This window comes from Pelobates fuscus, chromosome 7 (assembly GCF_036172605.1).
Source record: "Pelobates fuscus isolate aPelFus1 chromosome 7, aPelFus1.pri, whole genome shotgun sequence".
In the NCBI taxonomy this organism is placed as follows: Eukaryota; Metazoa; Chordata; class Amphibia; order Anura; family Pelobatidae; genus Pelobates; species Pelobates fuscus.
The window spans coordinates 79,549,641-79,562,459 of record NC_086323.1 but is presented as its reverse complement, the minus strand read 5'-3'; the positions used below and the strand labels follow the sequence as shown (position 1 = coordinate 79,562,459).

At 39.3% G+C, this 12,819-nt stretch overlaps 1 protein-coding gene across 1 annotated transcript in view; it reads right to left on the bottom strand.

Annotated features, from left to right (window-relative positions):
- Positions 1–4,882: 4,882 nt before the first annotated feature.
- The window catches only part of CLCC1 (chloride channel CLIC like 1), a 153,999-nt gene continuing 146,062 nt past the window's right edge, over positions 4,883–12,819 (bottom strand). The window contains exon 10 of the mRNA XM_063428068.1: positions 4,883–5,092. Within this exon, the coding sequence (XP_063284138.1) occupies positions 4,883–5,092 (210 nt within the window). The remainder of the gene's footprint in view (positions 5,093–12,819) is intronic.

Genomic DNA, 12,819 nt, shown 5'->3' with positions numbered 1-12,819 from the left:
CCCCCAAGGATTCATCTTGGCAAGGACAATTCAGCAAGTGTTTAATATGGACTATCTGCCATGGTTATAAACTTTACAGCACAAAAAGGCTTTGATGCATTTAGAAGGACAAGATGTGCAGGTTTATTTCATAGTACTGTAACTTTTACCTACTTGTTTTTTGTAAAGTAATGATTAAGAGGCACTTACTGGGATGACCATCTCATGATTTACAAACCCTATCTGCTTCATAATAGTTTAACAAGTACTAAAAAGGTTTTGTGCATCTATTGACCTTGTGTACACAATACAACAGAAAATCAATGCATTTATGTGAAATTCCTCTACCCCCTTTACTTGTGCGTTTTAAATCTTTGCTTTAAAGAGACATTCATCAGTTTGAGACAACTGTCTCATTCAAAAGCTTTTAATTTTGCTTTTGTTGTGGGTTACTGAGCCAATGTAATCCCTCCTCATTACCTGCTTCTTATGTTTTTCACACCCACTCCAGAGGGATGCTGATCAATACTAACCAACCAATCAGTGTCCTTTCTCTAGGAATGCTGGAAAAGTGCATTGAGCATGCCTGACAGACTTGCACATGTGCAGTTAGACTATCTCTTAACCTTGCAACATCTAACAGGAGGAGAAGAAAGCGAGCCTGATCAGTGTGATTCATACAGTGCAGGCTCCATTGTTGGGTTTCTTTCTCCTGCTGCTGCACAATGATACCCTATTTGTCATTAGTCGACTAGTCTGAGATGGCTAGATAAAAGGAAAAGGGCAGAGATTGAATAAACTCTCCTAGCCCAGTAGTTTATACTTGAAAACATTTTTCTTGCATTATTTTAGTTTCTATTTTTGTTTAAAAGTGTTTGCTGGTTCAAAAAATAGTCAATTAATGCATGTCCCTTTAAGGGAAGTGGATCAGACTTTAAACCTCCTCCCTACCTTCAAAACCTACTTGAAAATGAAAGCAAAATCAACTTGTTGTTGATAAAACATTGTAAATAGAAATCTGTTGTACAGGCAACAGAAGTGTATTATAGCATAATTTTCTACAAAACTAGCAAAGTAAGTGTGCTTTTACTATGATCCCTTTCAGTACTTGAGTGGTGAGAAAGCACTGCATTGAATAAGAAAATTATATGGACTTGGCTCCAAAAGAAGCCCCCTCTTGTTTGCAGATCTATCTTGTTCTCCTGACCTGCTCAAACTGTCCAGTTGCACACAATTTACAAAGACTGAAAAGTATTAGCCACTAATTATAAAATAGTGTGTTAAACACCACCAAGTTACTTACTTGGTTAAAGGACCACTATAGGCACCAAGACCACTTCAGCTTAACCCCTTAAGGACACATGACATGTGTGACATGTCATGATTCCCTTTTATTCCAGAAGTTTGGTCCTTAAGGGGTTAATGAAGTGGTCTGGGTGCCAGGTCCAGCTAGGTTTAACCCTTTTTTCTATAAACATATGAGTTTCAGAGAAACTGCTATGTTTATAATAGGTTTAATCCAGCCTCTAGTGGCTGAATCATTGACAGCCGCTAGAGGTCTCCGTGCTTCTCACTGTGATTTTCAGTGAGAAAACGCCAGCGTCCATAGGAAAGCATTGAGAATGCTTTCCTATGGACTGGCTGATTGCGCGAGTGGCTCCTGCCGCGCATGCCCATTAAGCCGAGAGGAGGAGAGCTCCCTGCCGGGTGCTGGAGAAAGAGAGGTAAATTTAACCCTTTCCACCCCCTAGAGCCCGGCGGGAGGGGGGCCCTGAGGGTGGGGGCACCCTCAGGGCACTATAGTGCCAGGAAAACTAGTGTTTTCCTGGCACTATAGTGGTCCTTTAACTGCTGCTTTTGCCAATTTCTCGGAGATTAGCAGAAGTGGGGTTAAAAATCTGAATCATAACTGTCACATGACAGGTTTTACCACATCCACATATTTTTATTTATTTTTACAAAATCAACCTCTCCCTTTCAGCATAAAGGAACACTATAGTTTCAGGGATACAAACATGCATTCCTAGCACTTTAGCTCTGGAATAGAGTTTTAGTTTACTGGCCCTCCATGCTGTGGAGTTAAAATGTGATTTTACTCCGTTTCCCTACCGCTGCACAGGTCTTGCTGCAGATGGCCCCACCTCCATTACTGAGCTCATAAATCTGTTGGTGCAGTGTGGCGTTTTGCTGCACATGAGCAATCAGCAACTCCTAATAGAGATACATTGAATCAATGCAATCTTTATGGGGAGCTCCCAGTGTCTCCATGCAGAGAGTGAGTAACTGCCACTAGAGGTGTTACTAGGCAGAAATTTAAACACTGCCTTTCATCTGAAAAGGCAGTGATTACAGTGCTAAGACTTCAGGGACATGCTATAGACACCAGAACCACTGCATTAAGTTGTAGTGGCTCTGCTGACTAGTATCCCTATAATATATACTTTATCACTAAACCACTGCCAAATTATCCTGTAACCAATATCAGGATATTAAGAGTGAAAAATTCTAGAAAACCACATGTAACAGTGCTTCCTCATTGTATGCATGGCTATTGACTTATGGTAATGGTGCGGCCAAAAGTCTGTAAAAAATCTGGATTTTATTTATTTTAGTTTGTAATCTTTTTGGATTATATCAGTACTTGTTATGGGCAGATATGGTTTAAATTCCTACTTATGGGGCGTGTAGGGACACGAGCAGCTTTATAGTAGTGGTTATGGTGCAATGTCTATGGGTGTGGCGTGCCCTACAGTTTTGTCAAACCATTTAGACTCCTTGCACAACAGCCACCACAGTAAGCAGTATAAAATATATGTATGCTGTATGTAGAGCTAACATTATAGAGTTTAGGTTTTAATGGATCTGTTGTCTGCACTGAAACGTGCAGAACTATACTTGCTTAAGTTTTTCTCTTTTAATATTTTAACATGATGCACATGTTGACCAACAATGCACTTCACTGAGTTCCAGAATGCAAAGGATCTGAGTGGGTGCATTATGGAACTGTATGCATTGGTGGAATAGCTGTTGCAATCTGTGTTGAGCATTTATCTTTAGATTTGATAGCAATTTGCCTAACAAGTATAAATTGAAATTTACAATATACAAAGACCTGCCATGTCATATTTACTGAATTGATTCACTTTAACATTGTACAGAGATGAACTCAAATGGATTCAATAACACGGTTTACTATCACTTTTTCATTCACTTTAGAGTTAACTGCATCCAATGAACAGTGTGTTTAACCTGCTAACTTAAAGACGTTGTATGAGAAACACTACAGACTGTTATTTTTTTTTTCTTCCTATCACGTTTTGTCTTTGAAGAGATCTTCTCTGTAATGCATTCAGGTCTAGCCTAAAAATCCAAGAAGATATTGTCTTTGGTATTGCTAAAGTGTGCAAGGAAGGCAAATGTGCTCTGTCTCCTAAAGGGCTATTTAAAAAGCAATTATATATAATTTTTTTTTTTTAGTAGTATACTAAAAATGAGGTGGGAAAACCAAGGTACTTTTCAGTGTTTGTGTTTTTATATGTTATTAGTGTTCTTATAAATTGTGTTTTTTGTTTTGTTTTTTTAAAACATGATTTCTTACACCACTAATTGTTTAATGTATTGGCTGATTATTTTTGCTCTTTTTTTTTTTTTTTTTTTACCAACTATGTGAGGCATATCATATTAAACCTCATAGTAGAGCTCCATTCATTTCTAAGTGAATTATTTAGTTTTGCGATATTGTAAAATAAAAAAAACTAGACGCATGGAACCCCACCCCAGGTAGAAAAATATGCAAATATCACTTGATGTGCACATACAGACTACAACTATGACCACTTCTCAAAGCAGAAGTCATGGTGGTTGGAGTAACCATTTTAACTCCTGAATTGAAAGTCACCACCTCATTGCCACAAAAGCACGGTCAATCCACATGTTTCCTAATAAGAATATAAAGTATCTATTCCAAGGAATAATCCATTACTTCACGTTCCATAAAACTCATATTCCAAATATGGATTAAAATAATCACACCAACATACAGTAAAACTGATTCAGGGCTCAGCGATTTAACAGCAGCCTATCTATTCTAGTTAAAGGTCTTTGTTGTATGAAAGGTGTTGACTGCTTTTGAACCACTGAGCAATAAGTCTGCTTTACTGTATGTTAATTTTAATTCATAGGTGGAAAATAAGTAATAGATTATTCTTTGGAATTGCTCCTTTATACTACATTGAAACCTGTGACTTTATTTCTACATTCTGGATGGAGTTTTGCATGCAAAGGGCAACTAAGTTTCTTCGTAGCTAAAATTTACTACTTCCACAACAGTATTTTTCTTTTTTTCTTTTAGGGGTTACATTAAATCAGCACTTAACCAGGAAAACAAACTGTGTAAGTGGTGATTTACACGCGATAGTCAGATTGCTAGCCAAACTAAAAAAACAAATGTTTTCTTTTTTTATAGTTAAAGATTAAAATTTACAGTTTTCATTGGAGTATAAATCCTATTTTTAAGAGTTAGGATGTTCTATTACTTACCTGTAATACCTGATTACAGTATATTCACTCTCCTGTATTATTAATGGATACCAAGTATTACTAGACCTGGTTCAAAGTCACAATGGTTTAAAAGTTAAAGGATTCTTTTTGTCCTACTTAATACAGTATAGTCGGGTACATATTTTGTAATTCAGTTTGAAAGAACACACACACACACATTCTAAAGTTTGAGCTTTAAATATAAACGGCTTTTTCTTAAAGTTGCAGCAAAGGACTGTAGGAATACAATGATATCCGATAGAATTTCTCAAGCTCTGTGTTCATATATATTTATTTGCACAGCTAAATACAAATACAATATTTTCATTAGTGAAAAGTATATAAGAAATTAAACATTTCTCATTTAAGTGGAGAATCCTTCATTTTGATCTACCTGTTCACTTACATTGCATGTAAGAGTCTCCACGTTTGGGCTGTCTCTGTCTCTGATGGTTTGTTCAGTCTCAGGGGTACATGCTGAAACATTTAATGCCACATTTGGCTGAATATCTTCATTTCCTTTAGGTTCCTCTACAGAATCCTTTTCTTTAGGTTGAGAAACATCATTTCTGCTCTGTTTAAAAGAAATAAAAAAAATTCTTACAAAACAATTTGCAGGTTAGCCTCTTCTTGACAGTATTTTATTTAAGGAAAATGTTGGAAGCTAATAAATGTAAAGGTAAATTACAGGACAGAGATATGGTTAACCCTGATTTTAAAATATTAGACAAGAGCAAAGATACACTGTCCTAGATTAATAGATCATAAAACATAACTTTTAATAGTAATTGGTAAATAAACACACACAACTAAACAAACCTAAATATATGAACATAAAATAAGTGAGGGGATGTGAATAAAATAATACGGTCAGTAATTATAGATAGAGAAACCTACATATCCAAGTAGAATGCACAAGCAGTAAATTTAAATAAATAGGCCACTAAAAAAATCTCAGCCTTAGTTGTCTCTGTGAATAGGATACTGTTGCGACGCGCGGTTTGCAGGTAAGCGGCTTTTCAAAGGGGAACAGAATCCCTGTTGGGTACTGGTTACTATGGAGAAGTGGGGGAAAACAATGAATACCTAAATTCAATGTACATAAACAGAATGCATAAAAATATTAATGTAATAAAAATCAAATGAAATTACATCTTAAATGATTAGCAAATTTTCAAAGTAATGAGCTAAACCAAAAGAACAAAATAATCACTGAAAAGGAAGGCAAATATAATTATTAAAAGTCCCCAACATCTGAAATGATGGATATGGTAATTGGACTTGGCTCCTATCAATATAATAAAGGAATTGGGTAGTGCTGGTATGTAAATCTGATACTCAAACTGTAGGCTGCAAAAAAAGAAAAGTAAATAGAGCAGAATAGGCGCTGCATAAGTGTGAAGCAATTAGATGTTGTTGAATGAAAATACTATTTTATAAAAATCAAGAAATTTAATATATTAAACATGCCAATATGGAATATAATTACTTAATGATGTATGTGTTTTGAAAGCATAAATCCATTGTGATTCCTTTTGTAATAATTGTCTATTAAAGTTGCCTTTCCTGGGATTAGGCAAGAGTTTCTCAATTGCCTGAAACTTAAGGTTATCCATTCTACCTTGGTGGACATTGTCTGGCAACTGGCGTTGGTGTTGGTTATTGATCCAACATGTTGAAGGATCCTGCGTCGAAATTGCTGGAACGTCTTGCCGATATACTGTATGCCACAGCTGCATGAAATGAGATAGATGATACGAGTGGTACTACAGTTTACCAATGCATTGGTGTCAACCGTAATGTTTGACTTAGTAGATCTGATCGATTTGGAAGGAGCAATATATTGGCAGGCCTTACTTTTCAGATGTTGGGGACTTTTCATAATTGAAACTTTAAATTTTAAAGGAACACTATAGGGTCAGGAACACAACCATGTATTCCCGACCCTATAGTGCAAAATTCACAATTTAGGGGGCTTGCTCCCCGTTAAAAGGAATTAAAATTTACCTTATTTTCAGCGCCGGCTCCTTGGTGACATCAAAATTGCAGATTTTTAGCCAATTCAATGCTTTCCCTTGGCCACGTGGAGGTGTCTCTAGGGGCAATGTAAACACTGCCTTTTCTCTGGCAGTGTTTGCATACAAATGTTTGCATATAATGATTATACTCACCAGAACTACATTAAGCTGTAGTTGCTCTGGTGACTATAGTGTCCCTTTAATATATTTACCTTCCTTTTCAGTGATTATTTATTTTGTTCTTTCGGTTTAGTTCATTTACTTAAATGATTAACACATTTTCTAAGTTCTCATTTCATTTGATTTTTTTTATTGCATTATTTTATTATTTTGGTATTCAAAGAGTTTTATTGAACAGATCAATAATGCTGTGAGATATGCATGGAGTTGTAACGTATAAAGTGGACACGCAGGTCCCAAGAGTAATATCGAAGTGTACAGTTTATATAGTAATATATAAAACAATACATCAGTTCATAGTGCAGTTTGTTAGTGGAATGTGCCACAAAGTGTAAGTGAGGCTGAGACTAGGCCCCCACCAATTCACGGCTCCAGTGGGCATGTAGAATATACGCATACAATGGTACTGTTACTTGATTGATACTTCAAACAGGTAGAAGGCGTACGGTATATGCAGCCTACAGCTTTGGGTATGCGAAGTATCTGTTAGTTACCTCGTGTGTGTGTGTGTGTGTGAACAAGAGTTGCCTGTCCGCCCATCAATGTAGAGGGCAAGTTTCTAAGTTTGTTAAGACGAGAGCTTAGAGTGCACATAGAGATGAGATAGAGGGTAAGAGAAGAAACAGAAGAGGTAGAGGGAGGGAGAAGTAGAGAAAAAAATGAATTTTTACCTTTTCTTTTTCTCATGTTTCATTTACTTTTCGACCCACCAATATTAATCTCTAGCACAGTTCTAACTCTCAAAGGGATAACAAGAATTAGTATTCTCATTCACCCAAGGTTGGTGATTGAGATTCTCATTCTATCTTAAATGTATAGTGAGTTTAAAATATGTGGACCTGATGCATGTGTCAAAGCCTGTGAAAAATGTTCAAGCCACATATAAAACTATGGTAAATCAGTACTCATTAATTCCATCTCTAGATCGACCGATCTCCCCAGGAGGATGCCACAATATTATTTGGGACAATTATGCAGCAAAATACCAGCCACGTCAAGGCAAGCCTCAATAGGTGAGTTCCTACACTAGCCATTAGATATGCTGATTTCAGCCAAGAATCTCCAGTGAGACAGGAAGGGGTATTTTATAAACCCTTTAACATTTAACCCTTTATAGGGCTTCTACACATTCAATAAGCTTTGCTGGTATCAGACAAAGTTTAAACGTCTCTAATGAGACATGAAGGGGTGTTTTATAAACCCCTACATACTTTACCCTGAATAGGGCTATAACACATACAAATCACCTTGCTGGTATCAGCTAAAAGGCAAATTTATCTGATGAGACAGGAAGGGGTGCTGCCCCTACATACTTATAAAGTCTTAATAAGACAACGTAGGGAGGCTGGCAGCAATGTAACATAGCTGAGTGATACAAAATTCATATACAAAACACAAAGATAAAGCACCGCGCTTACAGCAGCAGTAGCTTAGTATCCAACAGCTTAAAATACATAGTAAAAAGTCTTATTAAGACTTTATAAGTATGTAGGGGCAGCACCCCTTCCTGTCTCATCAGATAAATTTGCCTTTTAGCTGATACCAGCAAGGTGATTTGTATATGCTGTAAGGTGCTTTATCTTTGTTTTATGCAGCAAAATACGATTACTTTTGGAAGGTCTAGGCCTCCCTTATTGTTAGGTCTATATAATACATTTCTGGCAAGACTGATGTTTATTTTGCCAAATGTATACATCAATAGCTCGCTATAACCTGGCCAATTCACCCTTTGTCACATCAACAGGCAGAGCTGGAAAAAAAATAATGGAAATCTAGGCAGCATAATCCTCTTCACGCAATGGATCCTACCAAGGAGCCATTCCTTCTATCCAGATAACTAAAGGAAGAACCAAATGACAATCCAAATTTGGCTCATAACTGCACCATTCTGACGCAAGACACATGAAAAGACACAGCTTTCTATTTAGAGTAATTTATTTTGTAGCCCGACAGTTCCCCAAAGTGATCCAGTAGACGAAACAGGTGAGGGAGTGACTGAGTTGGACTAACAATGGAAAGTAAGAGGTCATCTGTGTATGCAGCTACTTTATAACTTTCCTGGCCAATTAATATAACCTGACTAGATCCATTCTCCCTAATAAGGTGCAGAAGAGGCTCTAACAAGAGGGCTAATATAATTCGAAACAGGAGGCGATTCGAACTAGTACTGTTATGTTTTCCAAAAGATGTCCTGTATGAACACTGGAGTTAGGCCTGTTGAAGGGAAGAGAGAAACACTTGATCTGAATGGATCAAACTAGGAAGGACCAGAGTGAGCCAAGCCTGAAAAAGCATCTTAACACACTTCACCGCCACATATTAAGAGGCGAAGTAAACACCCAACTCATGGAGAAGAAGTCCAGACACCAAGGACCAGTTAGAATGGCGTAAACCCCTGGGATATTGGAGATCTCCTGCTCTGGCTTACCAGGGTCTTAACCACAGTCGCACCAAAAGAAAGTGATGACTCGCTTTCTGCCTCCTCTGAGGAATAGGCCATGGAAGTGCTGGATGAGATCCCAGGCAATGGGAGACTACACCACAGCTCCTCTGATGAGGATAATGAGCTGCCCTCTACCAAAAGCGACATCAAGGCACTACTCCACAACATACACCAGATATTTGCGGTGGACATCGCCACAGTGCGGGAAGAAATACACACAGTGGAGGGGCGTGTAAAGTTAGTGGAAGCAGATACACATGACCTTACCTCGAAATGCCTCACAATAGAGTCCATGACAGCAGACCTCAAACGGACCCAAACTCTATGCACAACTCTATTGGATGCCATGGAAGACCGGCATGGAAGCCAAAATGTAAATATTAGGGGCATCCCGGAATCTGTCAACCCTGAGGAACTATCGCATTACACCAGGCGGCTGCTAAGCACTATACTTACCCCCCAAATAAGCAGTGGTGGAAGGGGTTTTTGTATCTCAAAAGTAACCAGAGCCCGGGTAGACTCACCAAGGGATGTCATCCTTCAGAGTCACAGACACCACCGTCAATTGCAGACACCGCCAGTATATAACCCCTATCCATTAAGACACCTCTCTCCAGCCCCCCATGCTCTGCTCTGGGTTAGAGAGCATTCTAAACCGTTTTCTCGCTAGCAAATAAATCTGATTCTCTAAGAGGCAATTGTGACAAATATAATGACAGCCTTATCATACTACTCATCGGAAAATGTTTTTACATATGTGTTGACTGTTCTCCTACACTTTTATTATTCAAAAAATGGGCCCCTTTCAGCAGTTATTAGTGCATTTTCCATTATGTTATTGCGTAATATGATGACACTGCTGTATGAACTCTATGCCCCCAAAATAAAGAATTAAAAAATAATTTACACATAAACTTGTAAAACAACTTGTCTTGGATACTGTGACCCTGGGATCATAATTCCCCTTGCTTAGAACTCCTTTCCACTGCCAGGTACTAGACTGCATTACATTTGCTCCCTATTAGCACCAGATCAGTCATCAGTTTGCCAATAATTTTTCCTATCTTATCCCAGAAACCCACATCTGGAACATTGGGTGCATACAGGTTAAGTAAATGTAGCGTGTGGGAACACATTGTCCCCGTGACCAACATAAATCTTCCCTCTTCATCTCTACGGGTGTTTAAAACCTGAAATTGATCATGCTTATGGGACAGGATAGCAACACCATTGTGTTTACAGAGAGCATTTCTTGAAGAAAGGCAATATCTGCATTTAGCCTTTTTAATTCTCTAAACCTCAATCTGCTTTCTTGAGAAGAATTGAGACCCTTTACATACATTGATACAATCTTTGTAGTCATGATCTGTAATAACCCTGGACAACCTCCCCTCCAAGGAGCCAGACCGACATTCCCCCCAGATTCCATGAGTCAAATCAGCGGTGATGCAACCAGGCCCGGACTGGTCATTAGGCAAACTGAGCAAATGTCCGGTGGGCCACGATGGCCATGGGCCGAGGCCAGCAGGGCAGCATTGGCCCGAAGAGGGAGTTCTGTCCCCTCACGGGCCGGTGGAAGGAAGAGTCCACAGGGAGCAAAAAACTCTCCGTGCATGCAGGGCAAGCAGTCTGTCTTATCGCAAGCGCCGGTATCATCAGCGCATTGCCATGGTAACCCGCGGCAACGCTCTATAAAACTGGCGCCCAGCGGTGTACAAACTAAATAACATGCCGGCTGGACAACTAGGAATTACCTTGCAGCATACCCCCTTTCCCCCTGCAAGGTAATAAGGGGGAGAAAATTATTTTTTTTATTTTTTTATTATTAAATTACTGTATACTAACTATATCCACACATCCTCTCATACTTGCACACTATACACACTCTAAACCCATATACACACACCACAGCCCCAGCATTAACACAAAAAACACTCTATAAACCCATATACACACACTACAGACCATGCACTAACACACTTTATACATATATATATATATATATATATATATACACACACACACACTACAGCCCATGCATTACCACACAAACACGTCACACACTTCATATCCATATGTACACGCTACAGCTACAGCCCCTGCACCTACACACAAACACACTACATATCCTTATATACACACTACAGCCCCTGCACTAATACACTACACTCACACACTACAGCACCTGCACCAATACACACTTTCTACCCATATATATGCACACTATAATCCCTTCTCTAACGCACAAACACATACACTATATATACACACTACAGCTCTGCACCAACACAAAAACACTTCACACACTTTATATCCCTATATGCACACTACACACACTGCATCTCCGAAACTCACATATACACACTAAACACTAGCCACACATAGTATGCCACAAACAGACCCCTTTACACACACAGAACAACACAAATAGTCTGCTCTATACACATGAAATCTCAAAAGCAACCTTCAAACACGTACAACACCACAGGGAGCATCTCCACACATGCACAACACACTTTGACAGCCCTGTTCCACTTTTTTCTCTGGTATCCCAGTATTGAGAAGACCAGAGACAAGTCACAAGCAAAGGCAGCGCATGATTACATTGCACAAAGCCCGCCCAAAAACAGGACATTTACTTCACCCAAGACCACTAGATGCTCTGGAGGGGCATCACACTAACATACTCATTTTGGTGGGTAAAAGGGGGGCGTGCTTGTCAATGGTGATGACAAAACATGCCCCCTTTCTGGCCCCGCCCCTACTTGTGGGCTCTCTGTCTTTAAGTGCCCGGGACGAATTTTAGTCCCAGCCCGGCCATGGATGCAGCCATAAGGGCTATCATAGGATTTGTATCCCAACGTGTAACCTGGGTTAGAGAGGCTGCCCTCAACCCAACCTAAAGCAAAAAGGAGAGGGCAATCCCTATCCCAAGAGAAGGCCTATTGCCACTCCTTCCCCCCCCCCTCCTCAGGGAAGCAAATAGGGAAATGAACAAAGCAGAACATGCTTCTGCTCTGTTTATGACTATAAACATTTAATATTTTTTATTATTAGTTTCCTTTGACTGTATGATGTATCTCTAGAAAGGTAAACATGTCCTGACAAATTAAAGATCAACCAGGAGAGCCTCCACCCCAATACCCCCCTTTCATTCCCAACTGGAAGCACCACACTGAGCGTGTCCCCGGGACACCAAAACCAAGTCAGATTCAGGGCAACACACAGGATGGGCAATCTGAACATTATGTGAAGACCGGCATGGTCCCAACCCGCAGCTATCACCCTCTCCTCCATTAATCCCCTCCACTCCCAAGGATGGGACAGGGAGGATAAGAGCCCAAAACACTCTATCTACCTCTCCCCACAGTCACATTAGACATGGTTAATGAGAATACTTTTTTTTAAAGAGACACTGTAGGCACCCAAATCACTTCAGCTCATTGAAGTGGTCTGGTGGAATGCCCCATGTCACTTAACCCTACAGTGGTAATTATTGCAGTTTATGAGAAGGGAGGGAGGCACTGCAGGATTCTATAGTGCCAGGAAACCAGGTTTGTTTTCCTGGCACTAGAGACTCCCTTTAAGGCCGGTGTATAGGTACCACAAAATGTCCCCAATGGGCACAACAGCATAGATATTTTTATTTTCTGTAATATC